The sequence below is a fragment of the Acomys minous genome (assembly GCF_964271855.1).
Source record: "Acomys minous genome assembly, chromosome: 12".
Classification (NCBI taxonomy): Eukaryota; Metazoa; Chordata; class Mammalia; order Rodentia; family Muridae; genus Acomys; species Acomys minous.
In genome coordinates this window covers 23,503,123-23,521,071 of record NC_140493.1, presented here as the reverse complement: position 1 = coordinate 23,521,071, position 17,949 = coordinate 23,503,123, and the positions used below count along the sequence as shown (strand labels likewise).

Sequence of the window (17,949 nt, the reverse complement as noted above, 5' to 3'; positions counted from 1 at the left end):
ATGCAACGAGCTCTTTACGGGTTTGTAAACTGAATACAGAAGGAAGTACCCGGTGCAAGCACTGACCCTCGGGTGGTCTCAAGCAAACTCATTACCTGGCTTTGAGTAATGGATTTATAGGAGCGGGGGAGAATTTAGCCCATTGCTGCGCGTAGTGACGCAATCCTTTAGTCTCAGCCCTTGGGAGGCAGAAAACAGGCGGATCTCATGAGTTCCAAGCTGACCTGGAACTCCAGGAGTGCCAGGGCAACATAAAACTCCGTCTCAAGTTAAAAAAAAAAATGCTTAGAACAATGCCTGGGGCATTAAGCGCTAAACAAGAGTTAGCATAACCTCGTCATGCTCGCGGCGGCCACTGTGCCCAGTTGCCCTTTTAAGGGACATTGCCATTTTCCTCTTAAGCGGAAGTATTCCTGAGGGCTCCGGAAGTGACTTCAGAGCCCCTTAGAAACATGACCTCGGAGCGTTGTTCCGGAAGCGGTCACGGGTATCTGCGTGACGCTGACTGAGTTAGGGCGTCCCATGGTGTTTCTATGGTGCCGCCCGCAACCCCCAGGTTCTCCGCTTCCTTTCCCGCCTGAGCGCTCGTCGCTGCGAGGCTGCCGACCGGTCCTACTCGCGACTCGGCCAGCCATCAGGGGGAGGAGTTAGCGAAGAGGTGACGCTCTGGGCGGCCCCACCTGCGTCTCGATGGTGCCCAGCGCCTCAGCTCACCGTTCCGACTCGTCTGGGTGGACGCGGCCCCTTTAACTGGCCGAGGGCGGGGCTAAGGAGTTCCCGCGAGAGCGGCGGGGGTCGGGGGGCGGCTCCGAGGCGGGGGCCCGTGGCGGATGGAGCCCGCGATGGAGCCGGAGACTCTGGAGGCGCGAATCAGTGAGTGTCCGGGAGGGGCGCGGGCCGGACCGGAACCGGAACCGGGGGCGCGAGGCTGGCCCCTTTCCTGGTGGGGGCGGGGTCCGTGCGCCCCCTCCTCACGCCCCGCCCCCCAATCCGGAGGGGCGGCGCCCCAGTTCGCCGCTGGGACCCTGACAGCTGCGCAACCTGGCCTTAATCGGGCGCCGCCCACCCACCCGATGACCCGGTTCCCTAGAGCACCCTGAACCCCCTCCCCAAGCCCTGCCTGTTGCAGCGAAGAGCAGCCCCTCCATTCTTCCTTTTGAGGGACCCCATTTCCTCAGGGCCTGAGTCTTCCCACCCTGTGCCCGCAGCTCTTCTCAGATATGCTCGTTCCCCACCCTCTGGCTCTAGACCCCTGGCCCATCTGATCCAGCCACGCTGGGAGAGGCTCCCAATGCTTCAGCTTGGAGGGGTCCCGTCTAAGAGTCCATACGGAAATCCAAGTTCTCTGTCACTATACCCAGCTCAGCCTTACTCTGCGTCCCCGATTGCTTTCCTAGCCCCTGCTGAGCTTCCTCCTGAGGCCTCTCTGCCCTTGTTTTCCTGTCTCCTCAGAAACAGCTTGCTACTACTTAGGCTTCCAAGCCCCCAGCCCCTCCCTCCGCTCTCCCTGCCCCACACTACTGAAGATCTTGGTTTTGCCAGCCCGCTTCCTGACCTCTCCCCGTGGGAGCTGCAGGTTGCCTCTTCTGGTCCACTTAGTGATCGGTCTCTTCCAAGGCTTTTCTGAAAGGGACCCTAGGTCTGAAAGCCTCTAGGTCTGTCCTCAGCTCAACCTCTTTACTTGAGGTACACCAAAGATCTGTGCGGGGGAGATGGGGGAAGTCATGGCCAGGACCTTGGAAGCCAGCCTTGAACAGAATTGAACCAGGAGGTTAATTCTAGGAAAAATGTCGGAGAGTCAGCCTGGCAGCGGGCTGGGGGAGGGACGGTGATGGCAGAAGACTCTCAGTCGCCATGGTCCGCTTGAGATGCCACAACTGCATAGGTCTCAGGAGGTCAGAGGTAAAGGGTACCTTCTAGGAAGGACCATAGATGTTTTCACCATCTGAAGAGTCACGCCCAGTTGTGAAACACCTCTCTCCCTCCTCAAGTACTCTTCCCTGCCATCTGCCAAGGGAGGTACCCCTCCAGGTGGGGGGGGGGGGAAGGGAAGCAGCCTGTCTCCAGCTCTTAGACCTTTAGTGTGCTGAATGCTGGGGAGAAGCTGATCCTGGGTGCTGAGGGTTTCCTATTCCTGGCTCCTGACTCTAGATTGACTGGGTCCACCCTCCTTGGGGCTCACATGCCATTGACACTTCGAAGGACTTCCTGTTTTAGCCCTTTCTCAGCTGTCACTGAGAGGCCAGTACTCCGTACATCCTCTGTGGCTCATGACTGGAGTCTCTTTCCAGTGTTTAGTCGTTGGCCGCTTTGGGGGGGGGGGTGGCACGACAGGGAGACCTTTCCCCAAGAAAGCAGGAGATGCTCCTGGTGTCCCTGGGAGCTTGCTGGTAACATCTATCCCTCTCAAGGACTGGGGGGCGGTCCCCACAAGGCTCCTGGGATAGATTTGTACCAAGAGAGAATGTTTCTTCAGCCCTCTGGCCAGCCACACTGCCTCTAAGCACCTGGGAGAGAACAGTCTACCACAGCACCTTCCGTCCTTCCTCCCTGCTCTGCGCTTCTTGATCACTAAGCTGAGTGGTCGGTGATGCTCTGTTTGGGCCAGTCAGCGTCAGGAGAGCAGGGCTTTTGTCCACTGCTGTATTTTTAAAAATAAATATGGATCAGATGAATGACTGCCAGGCATTGGGGTGTTCAGGGCCGCAGGCATAGCATAGGTCCCCAACTGGCCAGGAGCCGCATACTGGGCCCTAGCCTCTTCCTGTCTCCACATTTTTGACAGCCCCACCTCTTGGGCTGTGATCCTGTGCACCCCAAGGGTGGGCAGAAGTGTCTGGGTATCATGAGGACACTTCAGCTTCGCCGTGCACAAAGCATTCGCCATCCAGCCTGTGCTGCACCAGCTCTACAAGTGGGGACGAGGACGTTCAGGGAAATGTTATTACCTACTAGGTCTTCACTTAGCCAGTGTTAGGGGCTCTGAGAGAATTGTCTGGTATCATTGACTGTGCTCCTCTTTGCTGTTACTCATCCCTGCATTCCAACTTGCCCAGCCTCACCCTACCTGCCCCTGATCCCTCATCCATCCATGTGAAGGGAGACAGGTGTGTTCACAGCGGCAGGAATCACAATAGCATTGTATAATAAATAGCCCACTCGGGAACATTGCCACTGCCACTTTGGGCAGAAGGGAAGGGCTAAAGAGAAGAAGTGTTCCTAAGCCACTCCCCAGGGACAAGGTCTAGCAGAACTAGCCATGAGGTCCAGGGTCCAGACTTTTCAGGCCCATGTCCTTAGCTGGGCAGAGCAGCCCTCAGACTGGCTAACTCCTTCTAGAGTTAGCTGGCCCCAGGAAGACCCAAGTCTTCTGCTCTGGGTTCCTATGGTTTCTTGGCCACTTAGCTTTTCTTGAGAGCCTGGCTTCTCTCGGCCCACTGCCCAGGGCTACAGCTCCTCAAGGACAGGACCCAGACCTTTCCTAACCCCTAAGTCTCCTGAGTCCAGATTCTAGGGGAATAGGGATGCTGTTGCTGAGAGCTTTGAGACCAGAGATGGCAGGTATCACGTGGGAGGTGGTCCCTTGGTGTAGTCTCTGAAGATGGAGCTCTGGGGTGGGAAGGCAGTGTAAGCAGCAGCAATGTATTCTGCCCACTGATTCCACTGGAACGTCGGTGCCCAGGCTTGGGGCTGTCCAGCAAGAAGAGGAGGGAAGCCTCTCCAGTGCATGTGCACAGTCCCTCCTGAGCGAGCCAGCTGCAGTGGGGAGCTGTGGGGTGAGGCAGAAACCCCACTGTCCCACACTGACTCCTTCCGCTCTCGCAGACAGAGCCACCAATCCCCTGAACAAGGAGCTGAACTGGGCCAGCATCAATGGTTTCTGCGAGCAGCTCAACGAAGACTTTGAGGGGTAAGTGGCTCCTTTTGGCTGACACACTCAACAAAACACACTGCGCCCCTGTCATGCACACTCCAGAACCTGGTCCCCTCGAGCAGGCTGGAGACCCAGTTTCCGTTCTAAATGCAGTCACAGTTAACAAAGACAGTGGCACTCTCTGCTGAGGGCTACGTGGATGTTACCCTCTTGAGGGGAGCCCTCCTGGACCTGTTTTATAAATGAAACCGAGGCTCAGCAGTTTGCTCTTGAATCTCACTGGGACGCTAGCAGTCCTAACCTTGGTCAAATCTAAACCTACCATGTAGCTGATGGTTTACTGGGGCCCTTCCAAAGGGCAGGCTACACCCCAACAATAATGCGGGCCAGCCCTAGAAGTGACTCCCTGAGGACTTGGGTTGTGCGCTCCCAGGCTCTCTGCTGCTGCTGGGTCACAGGAGCCCATCACAGCGTCCTTCACCTCCATCCTCCTTCCTGGTGCTTCACTCTAGCAGCCCTTGGTGTGGGGTTCAGGGGCTTTGGGCAAATGACCACCACTTCCACCTGCCTAGGCTTGGGCGAGTCACTGATCGTCTGAGCCCCACTCTCTCAGCTGTAACAAGGCACAGGCAGTGCTGCAAGGCATGTGTGTGTTTGTAAGGGTTTTCTTGGCACTGAGGAAAGCAAAGAGCCGAAGTGCTAGTGAGCCACCTTGCATGGCCACACCACTCAGGCTGTGGCCACCTGTTCTTACTGGTCTCCATGTGGGCCAAGGACTCAGCTGCTTTTAGTGATGGTGAATTTGAACTCTGGGCCTCAGTCACCTGTTCTAGGCAAGTGCTCTATTAGTAAGCAACATCTGCAGGCCCATGTCTTGTTCTTAAAGCCAGACAGGGCTAGGTTGACACCTCTTGAAAGTCCCTGCCTACTCTGGCTGCCTGGCACTGGCTGTCACCATCCCAGGTCTTGTCTGATGTGGAGAGTGCTTGGCCTTGCTCTGTGCTTCACAGGGCCGGTCGAGGGCTGAAGGGCTGCAGGCTAATGCCGTGACTGCCCCCTTGAATGAACCAAGTACTCCATCAGTCACGACTCTCTTCCTCCTACTAGGCCTCCACTTGCCACCCGCTTGCTGGCCCACAAGATCCAGTCTCCACAGGAGTGGGAGGCCATCCAGGCCTTGACGGTAAGAAAATATCTTGGGGTTCCATGAGCCCAAGGGAATTGTGACCAGATGATCAAGAATATAGGTCTGGTCCAGCCAAGGTTCCCAGCAGCGGCAGTGGGTTAGCCTCCTGCCACGGCTGAGCCTCTGATGGTGGTGGCAGAGATTGTCCACTCAACTGCATGGCGGGCACCACTCCAGGATACATGTTAAACACGCGGGGTCAACATGCATGTTTTAGAGTGTATTTGTAAAGTTCTCAGGTTCTCTGAAGGGGCTATCCAGCTCACTCAGGATCTGCATCCCCTAGGCAGTGCTCTCTTCTGTGGTGAGAGGGAACCTCAGGATTAAGATTATGGCTAAACCAGGGACAAAAGGTGGGATGTTGTCTGTGACTCCCTGCACGGCCCACATACCAGCTACCTTAGAACACGATTGTCTGAGGGTAGGTGAAAATAGCTCTAAGGAACTGTGCATGTGTCAACATGTTAGTGTTTGTTTGGGGTTCCTTTTTAAGAATGCAGGGACCTTGTGATTTCATGGGTCTGGGAAAAGCCGAAGTAATAAACTGTTTTTTAAAAGAAGATAAACAAGCTAAGCGGTATTGGTACACGCCCTTAATTCAAGCACTCAGGAGGTAGAATCAGGTGGATCGCTGTGAGTTTGAGGCCAGCTGGTCTGTAGAGTGAGTTCCAGAACAGTCAGGGCTACACAGAGAAACCCTGTCTTTTAAAAAAAAAAAAAAAAGGCCAGCGGCAGGGGCCCAGAGGCTTGAAGAGATGGCTCAGAGGTTAAGAACACTCTCTGCTTTTCCAAAGGTCCTGAGTTCAAGTCCCAGCACCCACATGGTGGTTCACAACCATCTATAAGGTGATCTGATGCCCTCTGGTGTACAGGCATAAATATAATTAGAACACTATATACATAGTAAATAAATCTTTTTTTTAAAGAGGAGAAGCTGGGCGTGGTGGTGCACGCCTTTAATCCCAGCACTCTGGAAGCAGAGGCAGATGAATTTCTGTGAGTTTGAGGCCAGCCTGGTCTACAAAGTGAGTCCAGGACAGCCAGGGCTATAGCACAGAGAAACTCTGCCTTGGGGAAAAAAAGGGTGGGGTGGGTGGTGCTGGAGAGATGATTGAGAGGTTAAGAGTGCTAGCTGCTCTTCTAGAGGTTCTTGAGTTCAAGTCCCAGCAGCCACATGGTGGCTTACAACCAACTATAATGAGATCTGGTGACCTCTTCTAGCATGCAGGCAGAATACTGTATACATAATAAATAAATTAATCTTTAAAAAAAAAAAAAGAAGAAGGAGAAGAAAATAGTGAAAAGTCCATGTACAAGTACTGCATGGTCTAAGCCATGGAGGACTGTGGTCGTACTGCAGCTGGAGCAGTACTGGGCACTGGAAAACCCCTGGCTCGTGCTCTAAGCGAGTGATGAGCAATCTCAGAGACCTTGTGCCCTCGAGGGCCGTTCCCTTCCTCTGGCCCTGGCAAGGTCATGGGCTCCCTCACTGCTTCCCTTCCCAGGTTCTGGAGACATGCATGAAGAGCTGCGGCAAGAGGTTCCATGACGAGGTGGGCAAGTTCCGCTTTCTGAATGAGCTCATCAAGGTTGTATCTCCCAAGGTGCGTCCTAGCCTGGGCTCAGCTTGCTGGGTCTGATGGAGGCTGCAGAAAGAGGGTCCCTAGGGGCCTCCCAGTTAGGAACCCAGCACAGATCCTTCTCCAGAACCCGGGTGAGTTAGGACAGCCTGAGCCCCTGAGGAACCACTCAGTGTACACAGAGAGCTGATCCCAGGGCACGCACATGCTGTTGCTGGGCGTGCTGAGCCCAGGCTGCTTAGATGTTGGACATTTCTCCCTGACCCCATCACCTAGATGTGGTTTCCTTGAGCCTCAGGATCCAAAGCCACAGACCTGAGTCAGTTATGCTAGCAAATGGGCCACACGCTGGCCACTGGCCTTTGGCTTGAGTTCTCCCACGCTTTGGATACATATTTGATGCCCAGCCCCCTCACCCTTCTTCTGAACAGAAGTCTTGAGTGGGCCATGCAATCCCATGTCTCCCAGGAGAGAACTGTGCAGTAAAAGCCACATCTCTTGGCCTAGTTTGCTGCTGGAAATGATATGTGGGGCCTCATAGCTGCACACAAAGCCCTTCCCTCCTCCACCTGGAGCCCCAGGTTCCTTGCTAGGGTCTCAAAGTTCAGTTCTAAGGCACTCTGAGCAGGTGTTCCTACTGTGGGCCTCCCCCAACTCCACTTGCCCACAATGGGAAAACTGAGTCACAGACAGGTAATACAGCCAGTGGGTGGTGAAGCTAAGAACTGAGCTCAGACCAAGCAGTGATAGTGCACGCCTTTAATCCTAACTCTGAGAGGCTAGAGGCAGGCAGATGTCTGAGTTCAAGGCCAGCCTAGACTACAGAAAAACAGAGTTCCAAGACAGCCAGGGCTCTACAAGAGAAACCCTGTCTCAAAAAACAAACTAATCCCAGCACTCAGGAGGCAGAGGCAAGTGGATACCTATGAGTTTGAGGCCAGCCTGGTCTAAAATGTGAGTACAGGACAGCCGGGGATATACACAGAGAAACCTTGTCTTGAAAAACCAAAAAACAAAGAACTGAGCTTGGTTTTCACCAGACCAGTTGCAGGGAGTATGGGACTTCAGAGGCATCTGGGAGACTACAAAGTTAGGGTTAGAGTGAGTGGGGCTAAGCACTCTCAGAGAATCCCCCTTCTGTGTGTCTCTGAAGTACCTGGGTTCCCGGACGTCAGAGAAGGTGAAGAATAAAATCTTGGAGCTGCTGTACAGCTGGACCGTCGGCCTGCCCGAGGAGGTGAAGATTGCAGAAGCCTACCAGATGCTGAAGAAGCAGGGTGAGCCTCTGCTCCCAGCGGGGCAGGGACCGGTAATGTCTGCAGTCCGGCTGCCAGCAGTCTCCGGGGCTCCTGCCAGAAAGGCCTTCACGGGTCTGCCTGCCTTTAACATCTGGGGAACACACAACCAGTGAGGCCTCGGTGGCTGGGCCTAAGGCCAGCTTGGGGAGGGGGGGAGCGGGAAGAAGGTGGTATGTGTTCAAGCTTACCTTCAGAGAGTGGCCTCAGAACAAGAGTGCCCAGGAACTAGGGATATAGTTCAACTGGTAGAATGCTGGCCTAGCATGCATGAAGCTCTGGGTTCAATCCCCAGCACCAAATATTCCAGGTGTGGTGGTGCACACCTGCAATCCCAGCACCAAATATTCCAGGTGTGGTGGTGCACACCTGCAATCCCAGCACCAAATATTCCAGGTGTGGTGGTGCACACCTGCAATCCCAGCACTTAGAGAGTGGGGGCAGGAGGATCCGAAGTCGGCTACATAGTGAGTTCAAAAGGATTACGTGATACCCTTTCTCAAAAAATACGGATGGGGGTTGAAGAGCCAGCTCCACAGTTAAGAGCACTTGCTGCTCTTCCAAAGGACGCGGGTTCTGTTTGCTGTACACACATAGGGAGCTCACAGCCACCTGAAACTCCAGCTCCAGGGGCCTGCTTCTACCTCCACACACGCCTGCACTCACAAGCACAGTCTGTGGAGACACAGACACCACATGTACCTGAAAACAAAGATTTTTTTTTTCTTATTTTATGTGCATTGGTGTGTGGGTGTCAGATCACCCAGAACTAGAGGTTCAGACAGCTGTGAGCTGCCGTGTGGGCGCTGGGGATTGAACTCGGGTCCTTTGGAAGAGCAGACAGGATTCTTAACCACTGAGCCGTCTCTCCAGCCCCCTAAAAACAAATCTTAAAAAAAAAAAGAACTAGTATTTAAGTTATGTTTAAGTCAGGCGTGGTGGCACACACCTTTAATCCCAGCACTTGGGAGGCAGAGGCAGGCAGATCTCTGTGAGTTCAAGGCCAGCCTGGTCTACAAAGTGAGTCTAAAACAGCCAAAGCTGCACAGAGAGACCCTGTCTCAAAAATAAATAAACAAATAATGTTTATGTACACTAACATACATTGGGTTCAACCCATCTCTCTCTGATGGAGTCCACGGTGCTCAGAAGTAGTCCCACTCATCAAAGTCCAAAGCTGGGGAGCCAATGAAAGAGTGACCTCCCTTTGACCTTGCCACCCTATTCTCCTATCCCGCTCCCTGCCACCACTGTTGCTGACACCTACTGATAGCCTTCCTAACGTCACCTTCCCCAGGGATTGTGAAGTCTGACCCCAAGCTTCCAGAGGATGCACTCTTTCCCCTGCCCCCTCCACGGCCCAAGAATGTGATCTTTGAAGATGAGGAGAAGTCCAAGGTAAGGCAGTAGTTTCTTGGAGGTAGAGTCTTCCCGTGCTGACTGTCATGCCTGTGGAGGGGACGGTGTGGGAGCCTGCTGAATACACGGACCCACTCAGGCGTCTGCGTTCATGGCCCAGGCCTAGGCTGAGGAGCTGCAGAGCTTTATCTTTCTAGACTACTTGGTTAGCTTTTAGTTACAGAAGCGTTTTCAGGGAGAGGACCTGTTGAAATAAGCTTTTCCCAGCCAGCCCCCAAGGCTACCACGGCGGTTTCTGGTGTGTCCTCCTGGAGGCTGGGGGCGGGGCCCAGGGCTGTGTGCTGAGGGCATCCTTCTGCGCTACTCTGTGGGCAGTGTGTGACGTCTCACCCGCTTGGACACCCATCAGGTGTCAATCAGTTTTTAACCATTTCACAGAGAGCTCTAGTGTCTTGCCCAGGTCCCACAAACAGTAACTGAGGAGCCAGGTTATAGGCTCTGACCTGGTGCTGCCCTCAGTCACTTCCTCATCTCTGCAGATGCTGGCCCGCCTGCTGAAGAGCTCTCACCCTGAGGACCTCCGGGCTGCCAACAAGCTCATCAAGGAGATGGTGCAGGAGGTGATGGCTGGCCTGGGGTACATGGGTAGGAGGGGATGGGGTGTGGAGCTAGGCCCCCAAGCAGGAGCTCTGTGTGTGTGCATAGGATGCCTATATCGGCACAGCAGGACAGTGGCCACAGTCAAGAACTGACAGGTGCCAGCAGGCTGGGAAGATCTGCCCACTAGCCTGAGTGAACCTGCTGTGCAGGAGTTCCCGAGGGGGTGGTATTTGTTAGTGATGAAGCCAAGAATCAGTGGCGTGCACCTGTGTAATCCTGGAGCTCCAGAGCCTGAGGCAGGAGGATCTTGAGGTTGAGGCTAGTCTCTGGCCCATATAGCAAAGACCATATGTGAAGAAGAAGAAAAGGACTTTGGGAGCCAGTAAGGTGGCTCAGCAGGTGTAGGTATCTGCGGCCAGCCTGAGTGGACCTGAGAGCCGCATGCTGGAAGGACAGACCAAGTCCCACAAGTTGCCCTTACATCCAAGTGCACACCACAGCGCGTGCACACATGCCCACACAAGTAAATAAATAGCAAACATTTTGAAGTACTTCGGGAACGCACTGGGGCTTGGGGTTCTAGCTTAGTGTAGACTACTTTCCTGACATGCACGGGGTCCTGTTATCCTTCCTCAGCATCTCCCACCAACAAGTTCAGCCTTAAAATAGTTTTTAGCGGGGTGGTGGTGGTGCATGCCTTTAATCCCAGCACTTGGGAGACAGTTGGATCTCTGTCAGTTCAAAGCCAACCTGGTCTACAGAGTAAGTTCCAGGACAACCAGTACTTTACAGAGAAACCCTGTCTCAAAAAACAAAATATTATAAAAAAGTTTTTAAATACATATTTAAGTATGTGTACATGTATATAGATATATACACACAGCGAAACACAGATGTTAATATATGTTGGAAGTGTAGATATTCAAGGCTGGAACTGAATCCCAGCACTTGGGAGGCAGAGGCAGGTGGATCTCTGTGAGTTTAAGGATCTCCAGAGTGAGTTCCAGGACAGTCGGCTATGTAGAGAGACTCTCAAAACAAAATAAAAATTAAAAAAGGTGTTCAGGATGGGCAAGGTGGCTCACACCTCTAACCCCAACATTGGGGAGGCTAAGACAGGAAGATGGCCTTGGCTTGAATTCAGGCCAGCCTCAGCTACAGAGTGAAACTGTCTCAAACCAAATCAAAGACTTCAGATTAGCACTTAGTAGCACACAGAAGAAGCCAAATGGAACACAGCTCTCTAGACTAAGGATTGACAGCAAGGAAATAAAGGGTTAAGGCCATAAGGCCTCTGAGACAGGAGATTGCCCATCATGTGCCCCAGGTGACTACCCACCTGCAGCCCTGTGTATCTAGATCATCCGTTGATTTTTCTTTCCTTGAAAATGGTCCAGAAATGTGAACTTTTCCATGAAATCCCCAGCATACTAGTGACAGCAGCAAAGAATTTCCCCCATGTTTTAAAAGTGTGTGTCTCACAGAAACTGCTAGTTCATTCTTCCTCAGAGGCAAGATTTAGTCATGCAGGTTGGTCCGGCTAAGCTTGGACCCCAGATTGACTGTCAGGGGCTACTCTGCATCCCCTGAAGCAGGAAAGAGTGTGTCACAGGCCTGGATGGCTTATTTCAGGGATGGGGTTTTTTTGTTTGTTTGTTTTTTGTTTTGTTTGTTTGTTTGTTTGCTTGCTTGAGACAGGGTCTCTCTGTGTAGCCTTGGCTTTCCTGGATTCACTTTGTAGACCAGGCTGGCCTCGAACTCATAGCGATCCACCTGCCTCTGCCTCCTGAGTGCTGGGATTAAAGGCGTGCGCCACCATGTCTGCTTTTCAGGGATGTCTTAAAGGGCCAAGCCGTGTGAGACTGCCAAGAACATGGCCACCTCCTGCAGCAAGAAGGGTATTAGCAAGCATGATAGGCTGGAAGGGAGTGAGGTTACCTCCTCCTTTAAAGGCCGTGAGCTCCCAACACTTGCCAGGCTCCTACAGTCACAAGCAGGAACACCAACGAAGGGGTCTTCTATTCCATTGTGGGAAGGTTGTCTTCAGGAGATAGCACAGGGAGGGCAGGAATGATGCAGGGCCACAGTCAGGAGTCTAGAAACTTGCTGTGAGTGAGTGAGGGCCACCCCTGGAGACGGCGAGCCTGTACAGGAGAGTAGGAAGTGACACAATAGCAGTAGACTGCTTCTTGGACAGAGGACCTGCCCTGAGTGTCAAGCTCTCAGCAGGACATGGCCACACAGAGCTGACATTGTGCCCATCCAGCCCTCGTCCCAGACTCCTGTGCCATCTCCAGGGAGAGCCACTGGTAGGGCTGAGGCAGCCTCTGGCCATTTCTGCTCCACAGGACCAGAAGCGGATGGAGAAGATCTCAAAGCGGGTGAATGCCATTGAGGAGGTAAACAACAACGTGAAGCTGTTGACAGAGATGGTGATGAGCCACAGCCAGGGCGCTGCGTCCAGCAGCAGTGAGGACCTCATGAAGGTGCGCCTGCTCCCAGTCCGCTCCCCGCCCGCCTCGCAGCCCCCAGCCCCCTAAGAACCCTTATCTACTCGCCTGTTCCCCCAGGAGTTGTACCAGCGCTGTGAACGCATGCGTCCCACACTCTTCCGATTGGCCAGTGACACAGAAGACAATGACGAGGCCTTAGGTGAGCCCCAGGCGACTGTCCTGCTACCTCCCTCTACCTCCTCCCCATTCCAGGCCCTGCTAGACACCCGCAGTTGGAAGGAACCACCACAAGGGGGCCCCCTCTCTCCAGCACTGACATGAGAAGGCCGCAGACAGCTGAGACTGCTCTTGCAGACCCATGAGCAAGGTCCTGTCCAGGAGGGAGAATTCTTCCCCATTTCCAACTGGGGTTCAACAAACAAAAATGTCTAGCTCAGGTCACAGCAACCATGTGGCAAATTATCCCATCAGCCACTCAGGCCCTTTGTTACCTCACTCTGCCCTTGGCTGGCTCTCCCCTGGACATTCTGGGTACATTGCCACCTCCAAGCCTCTACACCAGCTTGGCTGTCTGAACCCCATATATGCAGTGGGCTGCCTGGCCCCTCCCCTTCACATACCCTTTGGGGTGGATGTGGGAGGCTTCTCTCCCCTATCCAGAGGCTCCACCACTCCTTCAACCCCCACCTCTCCCGCCCTTCTGGTTCCAGCTGAGATCCTGCAGGCTAATGACAATCTCACCCAGGTGATCAACCTGTACAAGCAGCTGGTCCGGGGTGAGGAGGTCAATGGTGATGCCACAGCCAGCTCCATTCCTGGTAAGAAGAGAGCAGGAGTGCTCTGGGGACCCAGAGTGCTGCCTGGCATGACCTTCAGTGTGACCCTGGCCCTTTAAAACCATGACAGTCCCGAGAAGGGAGCCGAGGCATTCTGCCAAGCTTAAAGCTGTTGGGGAAGGCCACCCAGGACAGAAGAGAAGGGAGCCCAAGTTTGTCGTGGCCCCAAGGACTTGCCCAACTCTCTTCTCCCCTCAGGGAGCACCTCAGCCTTGCTGGACCTTTCAGGCCTGGACCTCCCTCCCTCGGGCACCACATACCCAGCCACGCCCACCCATCCTGGCAACCAGAACAGTCCAGAGCAGCCCAGTGCCTCAGTGTCCCTGCTTGATGACGAGCTCATGTCTCTGGGTAAGGAAGAGGGTGGCACAGGGCAGCTTGTGGGCACCAGCATTCTGCCCTCCACTGGGAGGCCATGGACGAGCAGCACACCTTCCCTATGCTGGGTGAAGCCATGGCTCAGGGAGACTGAGAACAAGGTCAGCCTGGCAAAGGGCAGGGCTGGCCAGCTCTGGCTACCTGGGAGAGGTGGGGTGATTTCTGCAGTGAAGCTGCCTGGGGAAGGGTCAGCAAGTTCTCCAGACAGGAAGGACATGATTTAGTAAGCACCAGGGCCACTTCTAGTGAGCCCAGCACATTGGGGACATTGAAAGTGTAAGCAGTGAACACTGTTTTCCTTGGCTTTTCTTGTTTGTTTGGTTGAGACTTTTCATTTTTGTTTTTGGTCTTGTTTTCCCCCTTGGTTTTTTGAGACAGCATTTCTGTGTGTAGCCTTGACTGTCCTAGACCTTCTTTGTAGACCAGGCTGGCCTTGAACTCACATCGATCCACCTGCCTCTGCCTCCCAAGTGCTGGGATCAAAGATGTGTGCCACCAGCGTTCAGATTTTCTTGTTGTTGTTTGAAACATGGTTTCTGTCTAGCCCCACCTGTTCTGGAACTTATCTGTAGACTAGACTAACCTTGACCTCAGAGATCTGCCTGCCTCTGCTTCCCAAGTGCTGGGATTAAAGGCATGCGCCACCATGCCCGGCATCACTGTCTTTTCTAAGTCACATACAGGGCAAGCCTGGCTGAGGTGTTCAGGAGAGATAGGGATGGTGGTTTTTTTCCAGGCAGCAGGCCAGGCCCCAGGGCCCTCAGCACTAATTAGTGACCTATACCAGAGCCCTCAGAGTGTGCCTGCTCCACCTCGCTATTGTCCACACGGGGACACTGGTGCAGTCAGAGACTCGCCTCCCCTCCTTACTACTACGTCGGCTCTGAGAGGCAGTGGCGGAAGTTCCAACTTCTGCCCATAAGTTGGCTTCCATGGGGCCTTGCCGGGAAGAGAGGAAGCAAGCGTGGGCTGCAAGACGGCTGTTGGGACGATAGTTTCTATTTTCACCCTGCCACTGGTTCCCTCTGAAAGTGTGGGTTTCACTCCTGCCCGTGTAAGAAAGGGAGGAATCCAGGCGCCCTAGGCCAGCACACTGTTAGCTGTTAGCCCCCCTGGCCTCTGCCCACCAGTCCAACCCCTAATCTTGCTTTCTCTACAGGCCTAAGTGACCCCACACCACCTTCAGGATCCAGCTCAGATGGTGTGGGGTGGAACAGCTTCCAGGTAAGAGGGCCGAAGCTGGCTCTGTCTATGACAGACAGACCTAGGCAAAGGGGAGGCTGGGGCCAGTAGTTGGAGGGGTGGCAAATAGCCAGGCGAGCATTAGGCAAGGCTTCCTGGAGCCAGGGCAGTTCTACCCCAGGGAAGAGCCTAACAGTCTGTTCTAACCTCCAGCAGAGGTGCCTGGGCCTCAGCTTAGGGTCCCCAACAGGACCACAGTCCTGCCTTCAAGGCTAAGCTCTTCTTCCCTTAAAGGTGACTTGAGGTCCCTGCAATGTAGAGATCCAGCTAGGCTCAGTGGCCTGCCTCATGGACAAGTGGGCTGTTCCTTCTGCTATAGCTTTCTCAGATGGAGGGCCTCAGGACACAAGTGGTGCCTCTGACCCTTTGGAGAGTCTCACCTACTGTCTCCTTTGCCCACAGTCATCAGATGGCACTGAACCACAAGTCCCTCCTCCAGCCCAGGCCCCCAGCATGGACTGCCGACCCCCAGCGCAGGCACCCCCACCAACGAACAGCGGCCTGGACGACCTGGATCTCTTGGGGAAGACTCTCCTGCAACAGGCACTGCCCCCGGAGGCCCAGCAAGTGCGGTGGTGAGGGCTGCTATTGCCAGGGTCCTCCCTGTCCCCACAGCCAGCGTGTTCTGGGCCCAGCAAGGGAATCACCCATCATTTGTAATTCCTGGAGCCTGGCATGTTAGATCATCCACTGTGACAAGAGTGTGCCCAGGGATGGTCCCACCCTACACAGAATTGATGAGAGTGTGCCCACTAATATGCCCCTTGAGTTCCCAGAACCCTAAAGAAAGATAAAAGGGCGCTCGGCATTGGAGGATGCTGAGGCAAAAGGAATGGGAGAGGTTCTCACTACAGGTGAGGATGCTCAGGTTGTTGACCTGCAGGCACAGAACTGGGTTGCCTAGTCCCTCCAGAACCCCTAACAAGGCCACCAGAAAAATCATTTGCTAATGTACTGTCCTCATTAAGGGAGAAGCAGCAGCCAGCCCCCCGGCTCACCCTCCGTGACCTGCAGAGTAAGAGCAGCTGCAACTCGCCCAATCCAGGAGCCACCAGCCTCCTCCACACCATGCCCCCAGAGCCCCCTGGGCCTCTGCCGCAGCCCACACCCCCTGAGCTCTCCTTAACCAACATCACTGTGCCCCTGGAGTCCATCAAACCCAGTGAGTAGGGAGAGGTGGGCTGGGGAGGGCCGGGCCAGGTCAGCTCTTGTCACTGCTGACCCCAATGTCATCCTGGACAAGGGCCTCCCATCCTAGTACGATGAAAGGCTGCCTGCTAATCTCTGGGTCACACAGGAGGGGGCTTCTTAGCAATGAACCCCAACCCCTCCTTCCTAGGGAGGCCAGGGTCCAGAACTAGAGGCTCCATAAGATTATAAAACAGAACCTCAAAGAAAGATCCAGCCCTATGCCCCAGATATTTCTCACCCAAGAGTGGCAGCACTGGCTAGTTACCTTCATGGAAGCTATGACCAAGGGCCCCACGCCTTCCCCATCCCTCTTAGCACCAAACTGACCCTGAGCCCAAAGAGTGCATGACCAGCCTGGGAGGGCCTTGGCTGTGACTTGGCTCCAGTGTGGGTGTCCTGCCTTCGCCCGCAGTGGAGTCCACACCCTGAGTGAGAAGCAGATAAGTATGTTCTGGCTCCGCCCATTCTTCACCCTCCTACCCTTCTCTCAACAGGCAGCATCTTGCCAGTGACCGTCTATGACCAGCACGGCTTCCGTGTCCTCTTTCACTTTGCTCGGGACCCACTGCCAGGGCGCTCTGATGTGCTGGTGGTGGTGGTCTCCATGCTGAGCACAGCTCCCCAGCCCATCCGAAACATTGTTTTCCAGTCAGCAGTCCCCAAGGTGACAGGGCAGACCAGGCAGGCCTTCTTCCCTCAAGGCAGGGTGACCTGAGACTTGGTGGGTAGCCAGCTGGCTGGGCATGGCCAGGGACAGGCTCTCCCTCACTGGGGAGCTGGGGAAGGGGTGGTGGGAAGCCAGGAGAGATCCCTGAGACCCTGTGAGGGGAGCTGGCTCCTCATCAGTGGCTGCCTGACCTGCTGTGCCCCTCCTGCCCTCAGGTCATGAAGGTGAGGCTGCAGCCACCTTCGGGCACAGAGCTGCCAGCATTTAACCCCATCGTCCACCCCTCAGCCATCACCCAGGTCCTGCTCCTTGCTAACCCCCAGAAGGTGAGGGCCCAGCTATGACAGGGCAGTGCCCCCAGGGTGTTGTTGACCTCTTTTTCCTGCTCTGACCTGTGCTTCTGCCATTTTTGCCCCAGGAGAAGGTTCGCCTTCGCTACAAGCTCATCTTCACCATGGGCGACCAGACCTACAATGAGATGGGAGATGTGGATCAGTTTCCCCCACCAGAAACCTGGGGGAGCCTCTAGGACAGAGGGGCTGGAGAGAGGAGGGGCAGCAGGACCTGTACCTGTAGAGCCTGGTGCTTCTCTCCTTCCTGTGGCCCTCAGTGACTCTTCCCTCTCCCTCTGCCTGTTCTCCTGCTGAGCCTAACCCAGCAGCAGGCTGGGCCTGGGTTTGCCATAGCAGCTGGGACCCCCATCTCCAGTGGGAGCCTGGAACAGGGAGGGGCTGAATGCCCTGGAAGGACTCTCGCGGGGTGAGGGAGGAAGCATGGCTGGTAAACCCAGCCCTGACTCCAGCCTGAGGTGGGGTCTTCCCCACCTGTCTTTTTTGCCTTATGGAAAGGCCCAGCCATAACTTGGAGGCCATGCTGGATCTGGGACCAGCCCAGGCCTCCTCTGTGGGAACCCAGTGACTGGGGGTGATGCCCATGCCCTAGCTGTTTGCACTCGGTGTGTGGTTTGGCTCTTCGCTTTTCTTTTGGAATGGCCCTGTGGTCACAGAGCTGAAGGCTCCACCAGCTCCCAGGCCCTCCAGAGGCCTCCCTGTGTTCTCAGGCCTCCTACAGGTCATGGAAACTTGAAAGCAAAGCCAGAGGACATGCCTCCCTGGAGGGCCATGGGGCTCCTAGAGCTCCATGCTTAACATTTATCAGCTTCTGCTGGGGCCTCCTGTGAGCACTGCACAGCTGCCCACCCATCTGTGGTCAAAAGTAAGGGTCAGTGTGGGTGACAGCAGGAGTATTTATGAAAATAAAATGACCTTTTCCTGGACTAGCTGTTCTT

General features: G+C 54.6%; 2 protein-coding genes across 3 annotated transcripts in view; one reads left to right on the top strand and one right to left on the bottom strand.

The window, feature by feature from the left end:
- Positions 1-17,949, bottom strand: part of LGALS2 (galectin 2) — a 346,473-nt gene that overhangs the window by 31,549 nt on the left and 296,975 nt on the right. The gene's annotated exons all lie outside the window — the stretch shown is intronic.
- On the top strand, positions 440-17,937 carry GGA1 (golgi associated, gamma adaptin ear containing, ARF binding protein 1). Of its 2 annotated transcripts, XM_084749263.1 has the most exons (17): positions 441-873; positions 3,826-3,910; positions 4,982-5,057; positions 6,566-6,664; positions 7,794-7,917; positions 9,233-9,333; positions 9,834-9,914; positions 12,243-12,380; positions 12,465-12,546; positions 13,058-13,165; positions 13,382-13,534; positions 14,721-14,785; positions 15,206-15,378; positions 15,772-15,965; positions 16,489-16,658; positions 16,877-16,987; positions 17,080-17,937. In XM_084749263.1, the coding sequence occupies exons 1-17, from the start codon at positions 831-833 to the stop codon at positions 17,188-17,190; spliced, it is 1,914 nt and encodes a 637-aa protein (XP_084605389.1). In that variant the 5' UTR covers positions 441-830; the 3' UTR covers positions 17,191-17,937. The 2 variants fall into 2 exon arrangements, with proteins under 2 accessions (XP_084605390.1, XP_084605389.1); XM_084749264.1 differs by lacking the exon at positions 16,877-16,987 and having other exon boundaries at positions 440-873.